The sequence below is a fragment of the Eutrigla gurnardus genome (genome assembly GCF_963514095.1).
Source record: "Eutrigla gurnardus genome assembly, chromosome: 22".
In the NCBI taxonomy this organism is placed as follows: Eukaryota; Metazoa; Chordata; class Actinopteri; order Perciformes; family Triglidae; genus Eutrigla; species Eutrigla gurnardus.
In genome coordinates this window covers 11432154-11456710 of record NC_139933.1, presented here as the reverse complement: position 1 = coordinate 11456710, position 24557 = coordinate 11432154, and the positions used below count along the sequence as shown (strand labels likewise).

General features: G+C 43.6%; 3 protein-coding genes across 7 annotated transcripts; 1 reads left to right on the top strand and 2 right to left on the bottom strand.

The window, feature by feature from the left end:
• The first annotated feature begins 117 nt into the window (after positions 1 to 117).
• On the top strand, positions 118 to 14492 carry katnip (katanin interacting protein). Of its 3 annotated transcripts, none has more exons than XM_084040043.1 (29): positions 118 to 237; positions 791 to 921; positions 2280 to 2368; positions 2639 to 2796; positions 3230 to 3342; positions 3436 to 3537; positions 3688 to 3837; positions 4073 to 4313; positions 4429 to 4560; positions 4713 to 4864; positions 5087 to 5193; positions 5607 to 5703; positions 5810 to 6019; positions 6332 to 6469; positions 7320 to 8172; positions 9127 to 9894; positions 9980 to 10188; positions 10301 to 10379; positions 10463 to 10640; positions 10852 to 11017; positions 11288 to 11454; positions 11550 to 11614; positions 12016 to 12126; positions 12680 to 12819; positions 12901 to 13002; positions 13098 to 13258; positions 13539 to 13565; positions 13895 to 13980; positions 14098 to 14492. In XM_084040043.1, exons 2-29 carry the CDS (start codon positions 910 to 912, stop codon positions 14154 to 14156), a joined length of 4872 nt encoding a protein of 1623 aa, XP_083896169.1. In that variant the 5' UTR covers positions 118 to 237; positions 791 to 909; the 3' UTR covers positions 14157 to 14492. The 3 variants fall into 3 exon arrangements, with proteins under 3 accessions (XP_083896169.1, XP_083896170.1, XP_083896171.1); XM_084040045.1 differs by lacking the exon at positions 118 to 237 and adding an exon at positions 1158 to 1190 and having other exon boundaries at positions 824 to 921; positions 3181 to 3342; XM_084040044.1 differs by lacking the exon at positions 13539 to 13565.
• A 1153-nt stretch (positions 14493 to 15645) lies between these two features.
• On the bottom strand, positions 15646 to 17976 carry cox6b1 (cytochrome c oxidase subunit 6B1). The gene is made up of 4 exons (XM_084040106.1): positions 17770 to 17976; positions 16991 to 17104; positions 16428 to 16528; positions 15646 to 15892 (listed from the first exon to the last, which is right to left on the bottom strand). The coding sequence occupies exons 2-4, from the start codon at positions 17094 to 17096 to the stop codon at positions 15839 to 15841; spliced, it is 261 nt and encodes an 86-aa protein (XP_083896232.1). The 5' UTR covers positions 17097 to 17104; positions 17770 to 17976; the 3' UTR covers positions 15646 to 15838.
• Positions 17977 to 18850: 874 nt separating this feature from the next.
• On the bottom strand, positions 18851 to 24529 carry fam234a (family with sequence similarity 234 member A). Of its 3 annotated transcripts, none has more exons than XM_084039937.1 (12): positions 24514 to 24529; positions 22821 to 23122; positions 22625 to 22735; positions 22324 to 22506; positions 21906 to 22030; positions 21557 to 21689; positions 21142 to 21274; positions 20916 to 21059; positions 20546 to 20627; positions 20300 to 20452; positions 20117 to 20219; positions 18851 to 19987 (listed from the first exon to the last, which is right to left on the bottom strand). In XM_084039937.1, the coding sequence occupies exons 2-12, from the start codon at positions 23086 to 23088 to the stop codon at positions 19776 to 19778; spliced, it is 1647 nt and encodes a 548-aa protein (XP_083896063.1). In that variant the 5' UTR covers positions 23089 to 23122; positions 24514 to 24529; the 3' UTR covers positions 18851 to 19775. The 3 variants fall into 3 exon arrangements, with proteins under 3 accessions (XP_083896063.1, XP_083896061.1, XP_083896062.1); XM_084039935.1 differs by lacking the exon at positions 24514 to 24529 and adding an exon at positions 23754 to 24026; XM_084039936.1 differs by lacking the exon at positions 24514 to 24529 and adding an exon at positions 23754 to 24026 and having other exon boundaries at positions 22821 to 23119.
• Positions 24530 to 24557: the final 28 nt, after the last annotated feature.

Here is a 24557-nt window from a genome sequence, read left to right as displayed (position 1 = left end):
GAAATGTGGTTTTGTAGCACAGGGTTTTGTGTAGGCTTGTCTTAATGTCGAAAGAGCAGCAGGCAGAGGGGGGGAGGGGGCGTGTCTTACACCAATGCGGCTCTCCCCATTGGTGGACCGCTATCCTGGTTACCAACCAACACTACTCACCCATAGTCACTGGGCACATGAGAAAACACAGGAAAAACTCCCTTATTTCAACGCTAATGGCTAACAAAGTATTGTTTTACAGGGACAGTAAGTAGTTTTCTCAAATATGTTAGAACCAGAGTAAAAGGTGTGAGCGCAAAAGCCGTTTTTTGTCATTCAGTGTTGACTAGCTACATGCTAACCCTAACTAGTGAGCCTCTGTTTGTTATTAGCGTCAATGCTAACCGCTCGCTAACGTTGTCTCAGCCAGTAGCAAGCCCCGGGAGATAATTAGTGCGATAGACCGTTAACCTCGTAAAAAAGCGTTAGCTAGTCGTGTTAACTTATCGGACAGGAATGTGTAGCGTGTCAGCTGTTAATGCAATAAACATTCATGTAGTTATCAAACGTTAACACATCTTGTCAACTCCCCGCACGAACGGTCCGGTTAACGTAACGTCAAGCTGTTTCCAAGGAGTTTCGACGGGGAACCTTGTTGTGCTCAGATTGGCCACGTTTGGCTGGGGAACAGCGGGTATTACGCGTTCTGCTGAATCGGTCCGTCGGGTGGGGCGACATTTTAAACGAACTGCATTCAAGATGATATAGCTTTCATGTCACAAGTAACCTTGGGGGTCCTCGTATTGTGTTTCCTCTGCAGCGGCAATCAAAGAATACAGATTTCCGTGAGAGCTTTTTGTTGTTGTTGGGGAGAATCATCGGCCCTCAGTCTACAATATGGGATAGGACTATGTGAACAGCATCATCTGCCGCCACGCGATGGATAACGAGGTAAGCAAAGATGATTGTATGTAACCGATCTGTCAGCTTCAAGTTCACGTCATCTGTCATTTTTACTCGACACGAGACACTATTGTGATTTTATGTTTTTCAGGTTTATTTATCGCAACATTGCATGTGATATTTTACAGCAGTACTCTCTGTTTCTCTATTCCCTGTCACTAACAAGTGCTCTCTATTCTTCCTTCAAATTTCCTTTGCTCCTCTTCTGCTCCCGACATTGACAGATGCTGTAGCCTAGTTGACTTGTAGAAAGTAAAGTAAGGGCTTTGTGGTTTATTTTTGCTTGTTTTGCATGTTAAAAATGGACTTGCATGAGCTGTAGGTGACTGTCTTATGCAGACCACTGATGCTCCTTCCGAGACACGGATTTGTCTCATTTTACCACCGGCAGAGGGTCAAGGCCAACATTTTTAGGACTGTAGCAGGGCAGACATTGTTGTTTTAATGAGGATGATCACATTTGTATTCAGTCCAGCAATGTCTGAACAAAATTCATACAGTGAGGAGGATTGTTCATTGTGGGAATTTGGTTGATGTATCTTTTTTTACCATAACAATCTTGTCAAGCATGGCTTTTAAATAATGTTCACACATAATAGATTTGTGATACGTGTCATACTGTGTTTGAATGGGCTACGCTTTATGGATTATGCAAGGACACATTATTGCAAGATGTAATTAGCTCTTGTTCCAGCCACCGTGTCCTCGCACTAATGAGAACAGGATTGCACCACCTTTTTAAGTAGAACATGGATTTGACATGGCATGGATTCATTGGGGCTACAATGGAATGTATTCATGGAAGTGTTGGAGATACTCCATAGGGATCTTGGCCCATGCTGAGTCAGTAGTTTCCCTCAGTGGGCATATTTTCCAGCAGTGCCGTTTACTGTTCACCGCCTTATCTCAAAATTAAAAGTCTGCATGCCTTGAGAGTTAACTAAAAATTGTAATAATCCTGAACATCATCATCTGAGCGTGAACACACAAAAATTATATCTTGTCAGAGCTAAAATCATGAGACAAATTTGTATCACTCAGCAGAAAAATACTAGACTGCTCACAGATGGCTGCACATGGACTCCAACAATGTTAAGGTTTGCAACAGTGTTAAAAAAATACGTTAACATCTTGACACGTTGCATGTGCCGTATTTATACTTCATTTACTGCTTGCTTAAAATCTGTGATGTGCATATTACAGTGGCTATTGATTGTGGCCCATATATGTGAGTACTTGTGCAACAGTGAAGTATATTATGAATGTGATCCGTTTTCCTCAAATAGCTGATGTAGGCTATTCTGACGGTGCTTTGTGTGTGTGTACTCATGCTGGTGTTCTTTAAGGAGAGTAAGACGTGCCAAGGAGAGAAGCTAGCCTCTGCTGTGGATGACACTCTGGATGAATATTTAATCGGCCTCCAGCAAAAAAACAGGTGAAGTGTGAGCACAGACTGCTGGGGAGAGACAGATTAGATTTCATAGAGGAGATACACAACTCCTCCATGACTTTCAGTGCTGCCTAATAGGAGCACTGATTGGTTCCCTGCTTTGAGATCAAGTAATTAGTGTGTGAAATGTGGGAGAGCAGAGGTGAGATTAGCTTCAAATGTGTGGTGTTCTTGTGTGCGTCCCGTGTGATACACTGACTGCCAGATTTTCTCTCGTGATTGTCGAGGTCGTCACCCATTTTCTTTGCTCCTCAGGATCCTCAAGCGCCTTAAAGTCAAAGACTCCAGGGAGATTGAGTTGGAGCAGCTAGAGCAAGGTTTTTCCATTTATCTTAACGGAGCCAATGCTGAAGCCAATAGGAAGCAGCCCAACCACAAGTCCTCACCTGCTTGGAGGTCTGCACGTACAGCAGGTATGCTGATGCTGGGCCAAAATAAACCGTCATTCCCTCACAACAAAGTATTATATTAGACCTCATCATTTCTCTATCTCTATTGTGCATGGGGAATATTGTTCTTCAGCATTCAATCATTATTACGCTGTAATGGAAGGCAACCACCTCATAATCACATTACTCATATTTTGTTGCTTCTATCATCTCCAGAGCATACGGAACATGAGCTAATTGCCACCACTCCTCAGCTTGTAGTTTGCATGGTATGATCTCATGACCAGTTCCAGTGAATAAATTATAGTGACAGTTGTAGCTGGCAGCCGGTTTTTTTGTTCTTCCTCTATGTGCTGTGTGAACCATCTGTGTATGTAACTGCGTGTTCCTTCTCCTCTGAGGCAATAGTCTGCTGCAAGCTGCTCATGTTCCTTTCTGTGCCGCTACTCATCGGCAGATGTCTGTCGAAGTGCCCACCAGTTAACTGAAGACAACGTTATTCTGGAGCAGACCGGCAGGGAGAGGAGCCACACTGCCCCAGGAAAGGTCCAGAGGAAAGAATGGGTGCCGGTAGAGGCTTACATTTCTTCATATATTTAATCTTAAAATATTTCCCCATGAAAGCACACATATTGAATATCTCCTCTTTTGTCATGTATTCAGGATTCTGTCAGAATTCGAACCGAGGAAGGACCAAGATTGCAGCTCTGTCCAGAAAAGCGCTACTCTGAGGATTTTGAGCCCTATGAAAGTGTAGACATGGAGGTAGTGTGAAGACGTAACAACTCCTGCTAAGCCTGTGTGTGTGGGTGTTTTCTAGGGGAGGGGCTATGTGTCGGATGCAGCTGTCTGCACTACTTAGCATCTCTCCATCTCTGCCATTTCCCCTTTATCCAATCACCTTGTTTCATACAGAGCTCCAGTCCGCGCTTGCCTCGTAGTCCCTGCTCCCCAAGAGACACCTGCAAGGTGTCCCACTCTGCCAGCTGCAGGCATGAAAGCCAAGGAGGCCAAGCAAATCAGGAGCACAATGAGAAGGTTCTTCTCAACCTTGAGGAAGTGAAGGTGAGCAGGAGGAGAAATATGTTAATTGTTGTATTTAATCTTGTCAAAGTGGCATTAGATGTGAATCATCTTAATTTGTGTCATGCTCCTGGCTGTTCATTTATGACGGCTTGTCCTTGGCTATCACACAAATCAATGCTTAAAATGTCAGCATGCATGTGTGCACGTTTCTGAGTTCTTACACTGATGACTGTGTGCATGGATGCATGCATAAACGCTGACCTTTGTAAACTAGGTTCTGCGTCGGAGCCTGGAGGTTAGCATGCGGCGAAGCAACCGCGGCTCAGCGGGGGAGGAGTCGGATGAGGAGTGGGTGGAGGAGCACATCGAGAGGGAGGAGAGTACTGAGAGTCTGGATGAACTGGGGCTGCCTCTCTCATCCTCCAAGTCCTCCTCCAACCCTCGGCCCAGTGGCTCCCACAGCCATTTCGACTCAGCAAACCTCATTGTCCTGGACTTTGGACCTTCAACTAAAGGTAGGCTTCATACTCCCCCTTCTCTGCTTCATCAGCACATGGTCCAATACCTACAACTTCACAATATTACAAAGTGTTATAATTATATAATATGAACATTTCTCAATTCTTCCAGGTCGTAAGATTGAACGCTCTCTGTCTGCAAAAAGGAAAGAGAATGCAGACTCCTATATACCTACCAAGCCTATGTTGGTGAAGAGCAAAACATTAGATAGGCCACCTTCCAAAGAGAGCTGGGATGGTCAGAGTACGTCTTTTAACATTTTAAATCCATTCATGATCAACAAGCTCTTAAATTGAATGTTTACAGTTAAAAAAAAATGTTAGTGTGTCTACTTTTGGAATAAAACTCTGCATACAGGCAATTGTTGTTTAAAAGATGTGTGCTTCTTGCTTAAGGGCTAAGGAGTCGGGTGGAGAGGCCCCTGTCAGCAGCCAGAAAGGCCTCTGTTGAGGAGCGAGACCCAGACGAGATGGCATGCAGGGTGCGCCAGGCCATCCAGAGAGAAAACGACCCTGTGCAGAGTCCTGACCTCTTTAGCCATAACATGGTCTGTCTGCCCCGCACCTTTACTCACTTTAGAAAACTACTTATTAAAACCCATTTTCTTTACCCATAACAGTTGTTTCTATGCTGATCCACAGTACATGTACTGACATTTCTTTTCACCGCCCACCCAACAGTGAAAAATCTTGATACAGTGATAGTGTCATGGATTTGCCCCCTAGAGTTATGTATCTCTGACTCTTCCTTTTGCTTCCTCCTCATCCAGGGCAAGGGACACCAGATGATGAATGGCTTAGTGCACCTCAACAGCCAGGACAAGGAAGACAACAGTGTCAATGTGGCCATGCAGAGAATCACACTTATGGGCTCCGGGTATGTTGACATCTTCTGGCACCTCGAGACACAGATACTGAATATACGTCCTGGCTTACATTTTACTTGTGACAATCCTGTACATCCTTTAGTGTCAAAACAGACAAAACATTTTATTGATTAAAAGATTAGTTGATTTAATCGTCAGATCTGTAAAACTGAGCTTCTGATTGGGAAAAAAAGACTAATCAACTAAAGAAATCTTCGTCAACTAAGACCAAAACAATGGATTAGTTGAGTAATGGACCAAGAGGGGGCAGCGCAACCTGCATTTATGGTGTGTGCACCCTCTGACCTTTAAGCATTGTTTATCAGTGTAGCCATTACAGTGCTCAGCCATTCCTCACCATTAATGTGAAGGCCAAACACCATAGACAAAGCAGCGGAACTGAGGATGACATCTTTTTGTTCAGGCAACAACAGAAACTGCTGAAAGCCTTGGAAAAACTTGAAGTAGGACCCAGCTACAACATTTCTCAGAGTGTCAAATCAGACTATAGCAAGCAGCCGGTGAGTCGGTAACCATGTCTCGCCAAATTAATCACTTGAATACTGCTGGGTGTGACAGAGACGCAAGTGTACGGAGGTACTTGAATGTTTTGTATTTTCATTGCAGAGGCGCCTGTCCTCAGCAGAGGTCACCCCTGCATTGTATGTTACCATGGAGATCCTGTCAAACTGGGGGAACGCGTTGCAGGTTGGGCTGACTGAGTTGCAGTTCTTCTGCCTCAGAAACAAGAAGCTGTACGTGTCCCCTCACGACCTAGACATCAGGAATGCCGACTACCCCGGGAATCTGGGGGCACTCGTCAACGGAAAGGTGAAGGTGAGCATCTGCTCATTTTCCATCATCATCATCACATTTGCAAATTAAGTTAATCAGCCCCTTTGACATTATTCACAGACATTTTGACATTAATTATGGCTCTGTTACATTTTTAATTCTTAGAAGGCCATGATAATAAACAATCATGCACAACAACATGACTCTGAAGCTTGAACATCTAAATTAGATCATCGTTTTATACCTGTCTGTTTTGTAAAATGACGATTAGATACAAGTTTACGGTTGCTTGAATGAATCTCACTATTTATATGGACATTGTATTTGGTTTTGTCGATTATCTTGTGCTCACAGACCACCAAAGAGCGTCACATGTGGACGTGTCCGTTCCATCCCCCCATCCAGCTCTACTTCATCATCAGGAACACAGAGCGCTCCCCAGACTTCAGAATATCTCGCATCAAAATCTGGAACTACAACAGAAGCCTCAATGTATGAGCTCTTTTTTATGTGTTATTATAGTTTGTAAGATGTTTTTAGTTTTGACATTGTTTAAATAGAATTTGATCTTTTGATTCATCTCTCTCTTGAGTTAAGGGATTATTCATTCTGTTGTCTGTAGACCTAGAGCGCATAAATCCAACATGTTTGTGTGTTGTCACAGTAATACAGGCCAATGTGTTGACATGGTTCTGTCGGGGGAGTGTTTCTCTTTAAGCACTGGCTAGCTTAGCTGCCAGTCAGACAGTCCAAATGTGGAACAGTAGGAGATTAGACCCAGAGGATTAGTGTTAGGGGAAACGTGGGCTTCTGCTTCTCACCTCACTGCTGCTCATAGAGGGGTACAAAGACCCCGTCCTATCTCTTTGTATGTTACTGCTATCTATTTTACTTGATGTCTTGAACTTGGAAGGTAAGGTGGGGAATCAGTTCTAGGTTTTCCTGAGTTATAGTACTTGACTGTCTAGAGGATTGAGCTGATTTGAGTTGGGCTTTAGCCATATTTGCATGGCAGCCATGACTTTGTATCTGTGAGAGTGCTAATTACTGCTTGGACTGCTCTTACTCTGCATGTGAGAAATAGGCAAATTAATCAATTGTGAATGTATGACATTTCCAAAGTGCTATACTTGTGGGGATTATATGTTTTTGGGTTTGCAGTTACAATCTTAATTTACTCAAAATATTACATAATTGGAATTTGCCCATGACCATTTGGCTGTTATATAATTTAACTCCAAACCCTTTCTTTTGGTAAAATGTATACATTTTTTTGTAGACTACAGAAATTAGATGTTGAATCTGTTTGTTCAGGTAAATAAAGGTTCTGTTTGTCTTTTAGGATCTTGACATTGGTGCACGGCATATAAAGCTGTACCTTAACAGCACACTGGTGTTTGAAGGAGAACTGGAGAAGGGCTGCGGCAACCAGGTCTTTGACTATAGCACCACAGTTGACCTCCAGGATTTCCAGGTTTCAGACTCCTTGTTTTCCAGCCCTGTGTCTTCAGCACACAATCTACGGGGGGTCAGCCCCCAGCGCCATGAGGACGGGAAGGGTAGGGAGGGCAGCAGCACCCACCACAGTTGGAATCCACAGCCATCAGACACAGGCCAGGCTATGATAGACATGCAGGAGAAACATACACTGCTTCCACCCATCACTCCTTCACCGTTGGGGGCTTCATCCTCTGCTCGTCACTCCTCCACACAAATGAACTCTTTTGACCTGTCTGCCTTAGAGGAGCCCCTCTCTCTCAGGCAACAGTTGGAGCAGCCCGCCCCTATGGAGCAGACGGTCACTACTCAGCCGTCATCCTCAAGGGTGGCACCCCAGTGGCTGCAGCCCCTGAACAGAGGAGCTCCAGAGGGAAGTGAGGCCAGTAGGGAGAGGCCTCGCTGGCTGGTGCCTCAGCACTCTGCCGAGCCTAAACCTTCCTCGGCCTCATCCTCGTCAATGCTCCCGGAGCTGCCGTGTAACCCCGGCCGAGTGTGCAGGGGGACGGAGAGAACTGTAAACGGGGGTCAGTGGAAGGCTGACTCTTTAGACCTGCACTGCGACCTGCTGGAGGAGCTCGCGGAGCAAAAGCCAGACAGACCCATCAGCGGACGCAGGAGCTCTTTTCGCAACACGCCAGTGACCGCCAGGCAGACAGAAGAGCAGCAACTCAGAGCCACGGCACTGTCGAGCACAGGTAGGCATGTTTCACGTTATACCTAAACTGAAAGGGACACATTTATATGTAATTACTTCCCCTTTGTGTTTTATTTTGTGTATTCAACCAATCAGACTACTCACAATTTTTCACAACTCTGCATTCAATGTAATGATCTCTTAAAATGAAAACATGTATTAAAAACTATTAGTAACTCACCCAAATAACCATTAGTTAGTTTTTGATTTACTGTTTATTTAAGGGGAACTTCCTGGGTCATGTGGCTTTATGCAACTCATAAATGGCTCCCTATTTGAGGTGCTCCCTTAATTATTTTAGATATTAATTTGTTGGTTTTGAGACAGTCACAATCACATGTGTTTATGGAGTCCCGGTGCAGCACTATGTGATGCCCTTCATTGTACTGGTCGAGAAATGAAAGTGGTACTACTCGTATAGTTTAGTTTCCTAGAGGACCTACACTACACATTACTGAGCAGCAGTAGGGGAAAAAATGTCCTCCAGGAGATGGAACCTCAATCAGCAGCAACTCAATCCAACTAGCACAAACCCCAGCAGGCGATGGATCACTGGGTCTAACCTGTGTAACTGGAGCAACAGAAAGTTGGCTGATCTGGCGGGACAGACCCCTGTTGCTGTGGTTGGCACTGACTGAATTCAAGTTGACTGCTTACTGCCGACAAATGTCTCTTTGAATTGAAATAATATTGTGGAAAAGGGCAGATTTTTGTGTTAAAAAGATGTACCTCACAGTTATATCTTTCTCTTGCCTTCACATTTTAAATGGGAACTGTTAATAATCTTATTTGACAGACAGGCTCATTTATCAAATGTATAACTAGACTTGATGAGATATCTAGCATGTATGGCATATTTGATGATAAATATAAAAGCGGTTTACAGTCATCACATTGATGTTCTTATTTTTTGTGGCTTGTTAGTAAAGATGGCTAATCTGAGTGTATTTTCCAGAGGAGCCGATGTCACTTGTGAACACTAGCAGGAGGCAGTGCACCTCTCTGGCCCAGCTGCACAGCCAACAGGATGACACCCTCATGGAGTCCTGGGACTCCCTCACTAAATTCAACAAATGCCAACGTGGACGCATCTCCAACATGGGCTTCGAGGGTGACATCTTTGATGAGTTCCTCCAGCGCCAGGGTCGCAGTCCACCCACAGTCCCAGTCAGCTCCTCTACAGCACCCAGGAGCCCACCCTCCTCCATCACCACTCAGGGGGGACTGTGTGAAGGTCTTGACGATGATCCAGCCGCAGAGCGGGAGGACGAGTTTGAGATCCCTGTGCTCCCGCTGGGCCAAAGGCTGGTCATCAGCATTCTGTCAACCTGGGGCGATCGTCACTATGTGGGCCTCAACGGCCTGGAGGTGTTCAGTTCCAGTGGAGAACCCCTACGACCTGCCTACATCCGTGCTGACCCTCCAGACATCAACATTCTCCCCGCGTACGGCAAAGATCCACGCGTGGTCACTAACTTGATCGATGGCGTCAATCGCACCCAGGATGACATGCATCTGTGGCTGGCACCGTTCACCCCTGGTCGTAGCCACACCGTCTTCCTGGACTTTGGAGCTCCCTCCCAGGTGGCCATGATCCGTGTGTGGAACTACAACAAGTCACGCATTCACTCCTTCCGAGGGGTGAAGGAGGTGGAAATGCTGTTGGATGGAAGGTGCATTTTCAGGGGCGAGATCGCCAAGGCCTCCGGGACCCTGTCTGGAGGTAGCTGAGCTGAACAGCCTCACACATTTTTAATGCTTGTGTGTTACTTTTCATCAACTTTTACCTCATCCTGCTCTCACTCCAGAGTTGGATCAATTTGGCGACACTATCCTGTTCACCACCGACGATGAGATCCTGGAGGCGATGTCTCGTTATGATGAAACCTTCCTCAGTGCAGCTGAGGGTCCCGAGGGCCTGGTAGCCGAGGAGGAGCTGCAGAGACCACGCACCGCTGATGGAGAGGGAGAAGAGAGACCCTTCACACAGGCCGGCTTCCGCGAAGAAGACCTCAAAGTAAGTACAGGCTTGTAAATGTAGGCACCTTATTCTCAACTGTGATAATTGTGTGGTCACAATGATATCACACCATCATTGTGACCTGATATTGGTTTTGATGTGTTCTCAGTTGAAACTCCACCTCAACCCCACTGTGAGCCAGTGTGAGGAGAACATGGAGCATATCCCTGGCATGTACACTGGAAAGTGTGAGTAGATCATCAGCATCCCCACGTCACCGGTTCTGTGTTTGTTGTTTGGATTCTTTAATAACGGTCTCCCTCCACCCCAGGCCTTAGACTAGAGCTGGTGTTGACTTGGGGGGACTCCCACTACCTGGGCCTGACGGGATTGGAAGTAGTGGGGAAGGACGGAGAGAGTTTCCCTTTAGACCTCAGTATGATGGCTGCCTTGCCTGCGGACCTCAATGACCTGCCTGATTATGAATATGACCAGCGCACGCTTGATAAGTACGTCTGACGCGCTGAGAATATATACATGCATGTACACAACAGTAGATGCAGTAGAATAACTTTAATAAGGCTTAACTTTTTGAGAATGATACTTCGCCACTCTACTTTCTGCATTTATACATTTCTAACTTGTCTATCCCCAACCATTCTCTGAAGAAAAATGTTAGATCAGATCATTGTTACGTCAGTGGCTGTTTTCATTGTCCAGGCTCATCGATGGCCATAACATTACCACTGATGACATGCACATGTGGCTGATCCCTTTCTCCTATGGAGAGCCGCACACCTTGAACATAACGTTCAACAAGGCCCAGACTATCGCAGGACTCCGTATCTGGAACTACAACAAGTCCCCAGAGGACTCTTACAGAGGGGTGAGACTATTTTCTGCTCAAACAGTATTTGCTATGAAGGAGTTGTTACAAAACGCCAATGCAAGTTATCTTTAAATAATGATAGTGAGCTGTATACATCAAAATATAATATTTTAATAAACCTCAATACAAGTCTCAGTTGCTCTAGATGGAGGCAGAGATCAATTAATGTTTTAGATGGCATGGATTAGTTATTAGTTTTATGTAGGTATAATGTTTCTGTGCATGAGACTATAAGAAACGCATTAAACATACACATCTTTGGTCCAGGTGAAGGTGATCCATGTGTTCATGGATGATGTTGCCATCTCCCCAATGGAGGGGTTCCTGATCAGGAAAGGTCCGGGGAACTGTCACTTTGACTTTGCCCAGGAGCTCCTCTTTGTAGATTTCCTCCAGACGCCCACCGACAACAAGAGTACAGAGGACTACCACACGTAGGAGCCATACATCACATTTGTATGTATTATTATCTCATGAGAAAGTTGAAAACTGCATTTCCTAATTCATCATGTTGTGGTCCCTAATTCAGAGGAAGCTCTAAGAAACAAGAACAGGCCAGCATGGACTATGAAGCTCCCATCATGCCTTGTGGATGTATCCTGACATGCTTAGGACACTTATTGTGTTTATTGTGTGCATTGTTCAAACTGCTTGCAAATAAGACTTGTTGATGTTCAGGCAATATTAATCAATCTGCATTAGGGCTCAAATGTATTTTTTTCCATTATTGAAGATTACTGTTTTTAGTTAATTAATTAATTATTTGGTCTGTAAAAATGTTAAAATCTGTAACAGATGTGGTTGATACATTATTACAGTATATATGTTTTTGTAACAATTACAGCTCAGTAGTACTTTAGTTATTATTTTTCCATTATGCCTTTATTGGGGTAGCCACCCTGAATATTCTGCACCTCCCGTGTGCCTTCATCAATCTGGAGGATCTGTACTGATGTTTGTTTCATGTTGTATATTTCTTGACCTTCACCCGTCAGTCATCTTTCAGCTGCAGCTTCTAACGACTTGGGGAGACCCGTACTACATCGGCCTCAACGGCCTTGAATTTTATGACCAGAACCACGAGAAGATCCGTCTCAGTGACAACAGTATCCTTTCTTATCAGTTTAAAGTGACCTTCATCTATCTATCTATCTATCTTTACACACCAAATCTCTCTTCACTGTCTAGAATATATCCATATCATCTTTCACCTTTGTGGTGTAAATCCAAAACGTTGAGGAAGCCTTACATTCAATTGGATTTTTTTCACAGCCGTCATGTTGGCGTGTTGTTCCAGGAAAAGGCACAGGTGTAAGCAATATCTTTAACGCAGGCTGCACGCCATTTAGTCAAGCCTCATCCATGCTCCATGCTGTCACTGTTATGGCTTACTGGCACACTCGAAATGCAATGGAGTCATCGCTAAGATCAGTAGTTCCACTTCTGCTTTTCCACTCGTGATAACTGGAAATGTCATTGTAATCTGGAATTTGCAAAGATAATTGCAACACAATTAACATCATATATGTATGAGAGATATATGAAGAGGAGACCTTGAGGAAGGAGACACATTAAAGGATTCAAAGAGAGGATGCAGACAGTACATACGTTTTAATGGAGTATACATTTGTGTCTGTTCCTCAACATTATGTCCACCAGACATAGCTGCTTTCCCAGACAGTGTGAACATACTGGACAGTGTGAGCGGCGATGTGAGGACGCCGGATAAATTAATAGACGGAGTCAACAGTACTCATGATGGGAGATATATGTGGTTAGCCCCGGTGCTCCCTGGACTGGTGAGGAATTAAAAGAGAGCGGGTTCACACAGGAGACTTTTCCTTTGCATCTTTCTAAGTGTATTGATTGTCTTCACCCAGGTGAACCGCGTGTACGTCATCTTCGATCAGCCCGTGACGGTGTCCATGATTAAATTATGGAACTACTCAAAGACGACACATAGGGGAGTAAAGGAATTTGGGGTAAGTCCCTCTTTCCTGCTGTGAGCTGGACAATGACGTTCATTTTACGTTTACGGGCCTAAATCGTCAATCTGAATGTCTTTCTGTGTGCACAGCTGCTGGTGGACGACCTCCTGGTGTATAATGGCATCTTGGACAGTGTAAGCCATGTGGCACGAGGCATTTTGCCCACCTGTGATCCAGTGGTGCCCTACCACACCATCCTGTTCACAGACAATGCCTATATTGCACACCGTGAGAGGAACACTGTCATCAGGTACCCTGGAATTTGATTTCTAACAACATGGTCAAGCATGTACCAAAATAAGCTTTTTCCTAGCAGTTTTTATCCAGCAAATTATTTGTAAAGTTCAGCGTCATCATATACAGGTGACTGATTACTCCTTAATTACTGTGTATTTAATTAGAAACCATTTGATATAGAATTGAAAGTCTAAAACAGAGAAACTGATAGATTGATTAACACGGTTAGATTCAACCCCGCTGTCCCGAGTGGTAAGTTGTTTTGAACAGAGATCTGCTCTTCTCCACCTCAGCCCCCGTGGCAGCAGACACCACCATCAGTAAGTAACACAGCCTGTGAAAGCCCCGTGTCAGCACCTCCCTGTGGTCAATCCCTGTAATGAAGATTCCTCCAGTGCCCTCAATTGTCCCCCACCAGCCATCCCACACCCTCCGTGCCACGCGCTTCACTTGTGATGCCCCCGTCCTCTCTCTCTCTCCCTCGTGAACTCTCTAGCTCCATCTCTGGTCTCGAGGCCTGGACCTGCTGGCTTCAGCTGGCTAGCTTTGTTATCAGTCAGCCCTCCATCGTGTGTCGTTCCAGTGAACCGTAGGTGCGACAGATTTGCTCAACCGTATGCCGTGTCTCCGTTTTCTTGCTGTCTTGCAGTAATTATGTGGAGGACCAGGATGTGAAGATGACCAATGAGAATCAGATAGTCCATCACAACAAGAAGAAGCAGACGGCAGATCCAGGTGAGTCAGGGAAACATCTGGACTTGATCACGTCGATCATTCATCAGTAAAATAAATGTGTTTTGTTTGAATATACTAATTCTAAGATAAAAGTGTGTTTGTTCTGCCTCAACGCAGCTCTTCGGCCTAAAACCTGCATGACTGATGGTGGGAAACATGGGAAGAGAAGATACTGACTGGAAGTGAGGAGCTATACTGACTGGTTGAGCCCACTTTTTGGTGGGTAACTTTTGAAAACGTTCCTTACACTAAGATCCAACGCAGCCAGGCGTGAAGGCGGCTTGACGGCGACTCACATGGTCCACACTGAAGAGAACAGAACCTGCATAGATAACAGTGGGTTTGCACACACACAAACACACAGGATTCCACTTTATGGTTGGATCACTCCCCCTTTCCCCACTCAGACACGTTATCCTGGATCACGTGATCCCTCCCACAGTGCCAGGATGAACCTGCAAGGCTGCATTTTATCAGCCCTATGATTGTGCCTAGTAAACATTATATCTGTGGCTGCTACTTGTGACTTTTGTGCTGCATATTTAAATGCTGCTTGTGGTTTGTAAATACTTCAAAAAAGAAAAAAAAAGCCACACAAATACACTCTCACATCAGGCCAATGATCCAGTTATTAGCGACTTGTATCCACTGACGAGCTTGATGGGTTTGAGAGCTGACTAACACTCCCACCAGTACACCAACCAATCATAATGCTATGCAGACACTCATTTTTATCTATTAATGATTTATATATCTGTTGGCTAATATATTCAAAGCCTATTGGTTTTACTTGGTGAAGTGCTTTTTGAGAGATTTATATCAAAGGCTAAAGTGGTTCCACTTGTAGTTGAAAAAAGTACAGTGGTCCGATTTTTGTACATTTCAACTTGAAGCCGTACAAAGCTTCAGACGCCACACTTGAATCTTCGATATATATATTTGGCTTCTCAAAATTAGGTCAATATATTTTTTCTGCTTAGCATCAGGTAGAAAAAAATAACTTGTTTGCAATCCAAGTGACCTTTATTAAAGTTGCTATAAAAGTTAGATTTAATGGAGGCAAACGTTTCAGGAGCCAGTAAAGCGGTTTTAGTCATTTGGTTGGAAATAGAAGAAAAAATCCACATTTTCCAGTTTAGATTTGAGTAGATTCAGTAACAAGCAACTTCTAATATGCAAATACTATATCCTTACCTCAAATTGAGAAGAATGATCTTTAAGAAAGGATTTATCTGATCCTACCTTCACTATAATACTTGATTGTTGGTGTTGTACTATTCATTCATTCAATATTTACCGTACTAACTTGTTGCATGGGAAATTAGCTGTGATCACCTTTAATAGTTGGATATATTTGTTGACTGCTTCATTGAGCCCCGATATATGTCATACCCGTTACTCATGATGTATATGAAATGCACATTTACGTATTTAATTTCAGCAACAAAAGTCATTATTACTCTGTATCTCAGTCTGGCTATTATTGTATGTGTGACATTAGTGTTTTTCAAATATTTAATTATTTTTCTAATATTGATTATTATGTATATTTGATGTAGTTTTATTTGAAATAATAAAAATAATAGATCAGTTTTCTGTAAAAGATCATGTCCTGACCCCACACTCGTCTGAATTAAGCCACTGTAAAGAGGAAAAACATAAATATATATTAGAGATCCTTTAATGCAGAATCGACTGTACATTTCATGGTATTTGTAAGGAATGACTATTTGTTTACACAGCAGAGCATCAGTAGTGGAAAGATGGTGATGGAGCCACGTAGCCTCCCATCACTTATACAAACATTTAGCTGAAAAGATCACATCTTTGCAGACTGACGGCTTTGGAAATGGCAGTCTCAGATTTTTCCTGGAAAGATCCCCTCTTCTCTCTGGTCATCCCATTTCTGCACCTAAAGGGACACAATTCCAAAGGGAAACTCAAAACTTTGTTTTTCATTGTCAGTGATGCTGATGCTTATCCATCAGCTGTCACAGGCATGAAGGTTTCAGCCCATTGAGAGATGTGCGTCAACCGTTTTCTTCTTAAGTTCATTGGCAACTGAAGACTTTTAAATTGTCAAAGGGACGTCAGTTTGGGGTGACGCCATCTGATCTTCAACCGTCAGTCTCTATTCTTAGTTTTTGGCTCAAAAGGTAACTCAAAATAGGCTCGACTGAATTTTGATTGCGCTGAGAATTATTTAACGGGGCACCGACCGATTTCCAATTTTGGAGTGAAACGTTTCCATGTTGTTTTGATTCTCAGGACTGAGCAGACTCACAGGAATGCAAGGAACGATAAAGTTGTTTGACCCCTGCTAAACAAACTCGGCCCACATAGGGGAGAGTATGTACGCCATATAGTCTGCCACTGCTGGTCCACTTGCCTGTGTCTGTTTCTCTCACAGGAAAAACAAAGCCGACGTGAAAAAGAAATGCATTTACCCAGGCCATGGGGCAGAGTGATTTGTAGACCCTCTTATACCAGTCACAGGGGGCGTTGTCCACTCCTTTAGCATCCAGAGCTTTCTGGCAGCGGTGATAGTCTATTATTAGAGAAAAAACAACAATGAATATTAAAAAAAAAACACCATGCTCTTGGTCCAGGATTCAAGGGGAGGTCAGAGGTCAACATGTCTAAAGACCTTAGCTGTAATATGGTTTGAGAATGGCATGTTTTAGCTGACATAAGTATTCAGTACATCATTAATCAAAGGGATAATCATATTTTTTTATCGTATATGAATTTAATCTAGATGTCACGGCGTGTTTTCGTGGTTTTAATAAGTGACCTGCTTTACATTTACATTTACATTTAGGTCATTTAGCAGACGCTTTTGTCCAAAGCGACTTACAATAAGTACATTTGTCAAAAGAAGGAAACAAAGAAACCACAACGTATCATTGCTGATAAAGTAAGAGCTAAAAATAGAACAAGTGTTAGGTCCTCATCTGAGTAAACTAGTACTTCAAGAGCAGGTGCTTTGACTTTGACCTCGACCTCTTACCTAAGTAGTTGGACCAGCAGTTCCTGGTCTGGTTCGAGTTTGGGAATCTGGCATCGAAGGGAGCAGTGCGATATTTCTCAAGTTTGGCCTGAATGTCCTCAGCCATTTTCACTCCTGTCAAGGTAATATCATCAATGGATATTGTTGCATGTGAAAGAGGAGGGGAATCGTTTTTTCTGTCACCAAGCAAAAGCTATTTCCACATAAAGACCCGTTATGTGTCAAACAGAGACAGACCGACATAAACGCACTAGAGCTGTAGACAGGCTGTCTACGTGGGCTGAACTACTTATCACAGCTCTGCAGGTGCTTCAGGCTCAGCGGAAGATTATTTTTGGCAGATTTCGGGGTGCTGCATGCGGCCCCTTTGGGATGTTTCTAAAAATGTAGTTTCGCATCAAAACGCGCACAGCAAATCTATTATAACCCTATAGCTACATTATATACGCGGACAAACAAGCGTCGATATTGGCAGCTTATCAATAACCGCGTTCACTCGGCATTTCCTCCTTACATGACACAGTTTCTGTTTCTTTTTCATACAAACAAGTAACAATCATTTGATTTGATAATTTTGCTATTGCGCGAAAAATACCGCACACTTGTGATAATGGATTAAATCATCGACATATAATAATTTTATATTCAGACGCGACGGCGGAGCCTTTTGGGCAACTATTCCCTCTTTATAAACAATGTATAATTTATTAATACATTTGTGTCTCGAGTGATGTCCTAATAATAACCTATGTTTTAAGAAAAAGAAGAAAAGACGTTACCTTCTGTAGCAGTTGCAGGCACGAGCTCAAAGTGACTTTTATACCGGGCGGTGAAAGTGCGCTTCTGACGCGCGGTGTGCGCGCGTGCACCCTCCGAGGATGTTGCAGCCGTGCGGTCCCATCGCGGAAGTATGGCGGACGCAGGTCACATTGAACCGGCAGTCTCGCATACCTAAAGGGGTCCGCTTTAAGCGATGTGACAGTCAGTCTGGAGGATGAACTCAGTGAGACGCCACACAGGAGCAGCGTGCTGTTTGTTTCATTTTATTAATAGTGTGTAATTTCATGCTTTTTTTTCCTCAAAGCGGAAGTCTTCTGTGTTCAGTGCAGCTTTTCGTTAATCATTGATGTGTTCGGACTAACTCGGGCTCCCGCAGGTGGTTTTGTCGGCCGTCCTGTGCTCAGTTTATCCAGGAACTCTGTCGAGGAATTACACAGCTGCAGGTCACGTTAAGTGCAGCTCGGAAATACGAATACTGACTTGTAATGGAACCAATAAAACCAGCTAATAGTTTAAATATCTACATACGTTTATACAAGGAGAGTGTTTCCATTTCAACCAAATTAATTCAAGGGGGCGTGAGCCTGTCAGCACCGCGTGCGTCATGATGGATAGGCCACGCGCTGCAATTATTTAGGGCGTACACTTTAAACTGTGATACGTGACTGACCTCCATACGTTCATGGACCGCGATCCAGCTGCAATGCTTACTACAACACGAGGTGGTAATTAAGACAGGTTGTTTTGGGAATAAATGATTGTGTTTGATGAAATATGATAAACCAGGCAAAAAAGGGAAACGTTTGAAAAATGACCAACTGGCTTTCATGACATGACATGACTGCATGTTTTAAAACAAATAGGTTTTAAAGGCATTCCATAATGTTGTGATTGTTTATTGGGTCTTTTCTTTTGTCATGTTTATGACATCACTTGTTGCTCTTTTCCTTAAGTCCACTAGTGGTGAATGTGAGCGTCATCATACATTATATACAGACAAAGGGAGCAGCAGGCTATAATAATTGTATCCTACATATTTTTAGACTGTGGGAGGAATTTTGAGAATGACACAAAAACAGGTGTTTTTTAAAATAGTTTAATATTGCTCAAACGAAGTCAGAAAGAAACGCCAGTTCTGACAAAGGCCCACAGGTTCAATACATTTATGTACATTAAAAAAACTCATTTTTCACTTAACTAATAAAAATCACTGAGAGAGAATAAAGAAAAGAAAAAACAGCTTGAAACGGAGCCATAAACCCACAGCAGTAACTCAATATTATCTTTGAGACTCAGACTCAGAGGTGTCAGTGTGCATTAAAGAGATTAAAGATTAGTTAACAGCATCATGGATTGAGTAAGTAAGGGACACACATCTTGATATCAGACAACAACACCAATGACAACCAAACAGCCTTTAGAGAACAGGACCCCGTAACAAAACATGTAACCACATAGTGTGTACGTGGGGTTTCTGTCGTATTTCAAGTTTCACTGTACATCTGCCTGTTTTACTGCACACATTTGAGAAAAGGTACTAAAAGAAAAGCCCCATCATTGTGCGCTTTTGCTTTCAGGCTACGACGATTTGAAATGCACAGGAACTATCACCTGCGGTGACATGCTTCTGCTACTTTTAAAGCCAACATCATGTTGCATAGATTCAAACAATAACCCAGCCTGTGCGAAATAAGAAATAAGAGCATTGCACCGATGCATGAAAGTGCTAGAAACTGTATGGGGAGGTGGCTCCTCTTGGTGGATTCATCAGCAGGAGAGGAGCAGAAATGTTGATTGTCGGGGGCCATTAGGTAAGATCAAACTCATCATAGTATGTACGCAGTCAAGTCTGAGAACAGTTTGTCCAGTGTAGATTACTGGAAGAGCCCTGTCAAATCAAGTCAAGTAAAACACTTTGGTTTTTAGGCCACCATAGACAGACAGTCAGCTGTGCCAAAATGGATTCAACACTGAGCACATTCTCTACAATTTACAGTTGGTCCTTTCACCAGTCACTAAAACGGAGACGTTCGAAGGCCTGTTTGATGGTCTGATTGGTCTCTGAACTTCCTCCGATACCAAGACGGCGTACTTTGCAGTCAGGGACGTCCTGCTTCATCTTTCGCTTGCTGAGAACAACAGTACCTTCAACTCCCTCAGTCCCGGGACCCATCAGCAGGATGTAGGCAGCATGGCGTCCACGCTCCAGCAGAGTGGCTGAGATAAAAACACAAATACAGTCACAAAAAGAGCCGACCCCTGCGTTTCCAACCACTTACTTGTGTGTTTTTGTATTTAAATGATAATATATTGTTAGAGCATAGGAAAATCAAGAGCAAAAAGCACCTTTAAATGTTATGATGTGGTCCATGAAACTGGATGACTCCAGGAGGACTTTAGAATGGAGCGGGTGGAGCAAGTAAGAATGTCGGTCACTTGCAAAGGGTTCCTGGAATGAAACATTTGAGTCCAGTAAGCATATGGTGAGAAACCCCCTAACGTGCATCTTTTAATGAAAAATGTACTTACAGATGAGTTGGTCTCTGAGGGCATCATGCCCCAAAACAAAAAGACTGAGAAGGAGTTGATGGTGTGTATCGAAGCAGGTTTCGGTGAGTTAGGACTGGCCAAAAGGTTGACTTCCCACAGCACACTACCAGACTTCCCATCCAGAATCATTACCTACATACCGGACAGAATGGAGGATACAAAAATCTATCACCGTATCAGAAAAGCTAGACACACCACTACATTTATGTATCATAGCGGTCTTACCCTCTTTGTGTAGTTGCCGACATCCTCCTCGACCACAACATCAAGGATATCGTCTGTGTTAAAGTGGCCAAATGAGGGCTCGCTGAATGAATGTGAAGATAGAGGAGAAGACGTATTTGACTCAGGCTGCCTGATTATAAGGACAGTATATGGTTTATTTTTAAACAAAAATTATCAGAGTCTGGCCCTATGAGGCAAATTTGTGATTTTGGCATATTTAAATAAATCAAACTGAATTGAATTAAAATTGTTTTGGTTTTTGACTGGCATAATAATACAATAATTTCCCAGCCAAAACATCGTCTAATCCTCTAATCCTTTCAGCTCCGATTAATTTGTGTGAGCAATAAAAAACAAACAGACGGGTTACCTGAGGACTGAGCTGGTATTGAATCTCCACAGTAGCTGCAGATGTTTTCCATCGACTAATGCTACTTCAGTTCCAGTCACAAGCAGCAGGTTGGGTGTATCGTCCGTTTCTCCCGTTCTTAGCACTTGTCTCACTGCATCAGATCTACAGAATAGAAATACAGTCTCAAGCTGTAACCTGTGTTGTTAAAGTGATAAAAAAAAGATGAAAATATTCTGCTTCTTACTCATAGACGGGTACAAGGCCAGATGTGGCGCTGGCGTCCATCTCCCAGTGTTTGTCCTTCTTGAGGCCCACCTCCATCCCAGCTTTAGCCTTAGCAGCAATCCTCCATAGCGCCAGTCCATACAAGCCAGTATCTGTGAATGAGCCCAAGATTACTCACTACTGCCATCAAGTGTTCAGGACACCCAACTATGCATCTATGTACAACAGTCATATTGGAACTTGAAGTTTACTCTTCCAGGATAAGTTAAAACAGCTTTTTAACTTCTATAAAGCTTCGGGTTACAGTTTTCATGTCTGACACGTGTTAGCTATTTGTGATACAGTGCAGAACTCCAATGAGGAAAGACTTGGTGGTCTGACTGCAGATGGACACTGACGCGTTGCGAATGTCGAAGCTGATTTAAGATACAAACCTTTTTGGAGTAGAACGTAGTAGGACCCTTGTGTGGTGCAATGGAGGAGATGATTGGCCGTCTCTGTAGATTCAAGAACCACAGTAGACCCAATCTGGGCACCAGTCTTCCCTGAGAGGAAGGCCAGCACGGTCTGCAAACATGACGCGAGACAGTGAAATTAGGTCTATTTAACTGCAACATTGTTGGATGATTACTCTGCCAGGGGTTATTATTTGCACATCTGATCCTGTTATAGCAGCTGATTATCAGAAAAAAGTTTTTAAAAAATCCATTGTGACTGAATAAACCATAACAGGAGCAACGTGAGGAAATAAATGTAGCGGTAATAAATCACATCACTGTTCACCTGTGTATTGTCGGATGCCACCAGAGCCACATCGCTGACCTTGTCCCCATCCAGATCTGGGACACTAAGAACAGGCACAGTGCTGTTCAGACCAGCAGGCTGGGGCCGCTGCCACCTGATGTCACCTGTACGCACACATAACAGTGTTTCCTTAAATCCTTGCTTAAGTTGTCACATCAAATTCAACCTGGGGACACAGAGATAATGGAGCCGACAGCAATACACGGACTACAGCAGCTTTAACAAAAACACATAACATCAGAACAATTTGAAAGGTGCAATAATAACAAAAGTTTTACACAGAGGGACTTAAACCGTTTTGATGCTGTGAGTGCATAGATCTGTAAAAGCTGCATAGCACTATACATGATCAAAACGTGAGGTAGCTAACACAGAGACAGAGTAATAAATCATTAACCAGTGTATTTGTCAATGGCTGTGAGATTGTCAGAATGGGACAGCAGACAGTCCCAGGTTCTGCCTGTTTCGTCATCCAGACCACACTGGGCCCAGTGGAACTCAGGGGCCAGCAGGCGCTCCCACAGGGTCTCTCCATCTGTCCCATCCACTGCTAACACAAACACACATGGCGAGGGCAGACCTAGAAAACATAAGAGTGTGTCTGAATTACACAAAACCAGTGTAATGTATATCCACCATATAGAGGTCAATGCAACTCTAGATTCCTCATGATTACAAATAAATTAAAAACTTCATACCTGCGTTAGCACATGTGTTGTTCTGACTGCCTTCTGTGTTTTTGAGGACAAACATGACATCCATCACCTTGTCTTTGCTTGCATCTTCAATGGCTAAGAAGTCATAGGTTTCTGGGGCAGAGAAGGGGAGAAGGGTACTAAGTCCCGCGAGCAATAAAACGCGACCAAGCAGTGAAGAGCACACAACTGTACACACCTGCTAAAGAGAAGGTCCTGTTCCAGGTAACGAGATACTGTGGCCTGACGGGACAGGGGATGATGAAGGAGAAGGCGAACACTATGGTGAGGCAGAGGAACAACGAGAAGAAGAAGACTGCGGTTCGCCAATGGGTCAGTTTGGAAAAGCCCAAGACTTCCTTACAACTCTTCTTCTTCAGCTCTGTTGCAGATACTGTTCCTGTCTCTGCCCCGTCCTCTCCCTTCTTCAGAGGGTCGCCTTCAGTGGCACTGCCTGTGGTCTCCATCGTTGCCTCAATGCATTACCGACCCTCAGATCTGCTAGACAGGGGAAAGAGCTTACAGTGAAACCTCACTTCATTATAATGCTGGTCTTAAATAAGTAACCAGCCAATACAACTCGCTGGCATTCACAGATATAGTGTATGAAAATAATACTGAAGGCAGCAGTGACAGACTGTCAGTCCAGCTATTTCTGCTGCATCAACCTTTGTGGATCCTAGCCTATTCAGAAGTGCCAGCAGTGACTCCAGAGATTTCTCAACACAAAAACGACACACCCATTATGGCCAATCATCATAACGCAGGCTCGCACACTGTTTTTTTGTGGTATAGCCACGGACGTGGTACTCTTTAAAAGTATGCAAGTAAGCTAGCAAGCGCACTTGCTGTCAAAGATGTTTTAAAAACGAGAGAAATTGCCCTGCGTAGCGACTGTTATCCCAAGAAGAACTTTTTCTCTGGGAAATTCAATGTCGGATAGCTATCACTGTTAGCCAACTTTGGTTTGGGAAGTTCACGGCTAACAACTGGTTAGTTTGCTAACTTGTTGAACAAAAAGCCCCAAGGCCACGGAGGAAAGAATACGGGCGAACGACATAACGGAAGAACCGCCACTTCACGATCAAATTCAGAATTTACTCAGACTAATAAAAAGAGAAGTTTTTCTTACTTTACTCTGCACTTGTCGTCTTTAGTGGTCACTGGTGCGGCTAACTAGCAGGCCTGACTCACACCAAGAGCTGCCTGTCGCCTTCAGCTGCGTAAACAAATAACAGGCAAGCCCACTCTGAGTGGAGGTTTTGTTGCCCTGAGCTCGTCCTTAAGGTAGCCCTTTCTCTCTGCCTGCGCTGAAGAAAAGGAGGTAGAACACCCCCCAAATAGGACACCAAGAATACCATTAATCTTCTCTAACCTAAATATAAGTCATTGTTATGGGAGCTAACTATGGGACGACAGGCCTTGGGTCAATGCTTCCTGAGAGCCTAAGCTTAGGGCAAAATGTAAATTCGACCTAGCGGGACAGGCAACCCGTCATCGCCAAGGCCGCGCCCCCTTCAGGCGCAAGAAACGCTCCGTCACTAAAAACGGCATCATGTAGAAGCTGTTCTTTAGCGGGTTAATCGAGGCTTTCACATTGAGCCATGAGGCACGTTTGATACGGGAATATTCACTGTATGATTGTTCCAACACACGGGCACGTTAGTTAAGACATTTTAACATTTTAACACTAAACCTAACGATACCTGGATAAATACATATCAATCAAATATGTAAATTAGGATAAGGAATCCTGCTGCATCCACATGACGGCGATCCGCCTTAACTTATTTTAAGTTATCGCGAACGCTTATGTTCGGGCAAGGTCGCTAAAGAATCATTAGAAACGTCTACACAACAAACGTTTGTTGAAACAAGAAATACATGCTTACAAATTTGCCAAAATTACAATCCAACACGTCAAATAGCATTGGTT

Coding starts and splice junctions, on each gene's coding strand:
- katnip (XM_084040043.1), top strand. Junction 4,314..4,428: donor CTTTGGACCTTCAACTAAAG/GTAGGCTTCATA, acceptor CAATTCTTCCAG/GTCGTAAGATTGAACGCTCT. Junction 11,615..12,015: donor TCCCATCATGCCTTGTGGAT/GTATCCTGACAT, acceptor TTCACCCGTCAG/TCATCTTTCAGCTGCAGCTT.
- cox6b1 (XM_084040106.1), bottom strand. CDS start 17,096: ATGGCTGAGGACATTCAGGCCAAACTTGAGAAATATCGCACTGCTCCC. Junction 16,529..16,990: donor CTGCTGGTCCAACTACTTAG/GTAAGAGGTCGA, acceptor CTCTAATAATAG/ACTATCACCGCTGCCAGAAA. Junction 15,893..16,427: donor CACTCTGCCCCATGGCCTGG/GTAAATGCATTT, acceptor GTGTCCCTTTAG/GTGCAGAAATGGGATGACCA.
- fam234a (XM_084039937.1), bottom strand. CDS start 23,088: ATGGAGACCACAGGCAGTGCCACTGAAGGCGACCCTCTGAAGAAGGGA. Junction 22,507..22,624: donor CAACACATGTGCTAACGCAG/GTATGAAGTTTT, acceptor TATGTTTTCTAG/GTCTGCCCTCGCCATGTGTG. Junction 19,988..20,116: donor CCACATCATAACATTTAAAG/GTGCTTTTTGCT, acceptor TTTTTATCTCAG/CCACTCTGCTGGAGCGTGGA.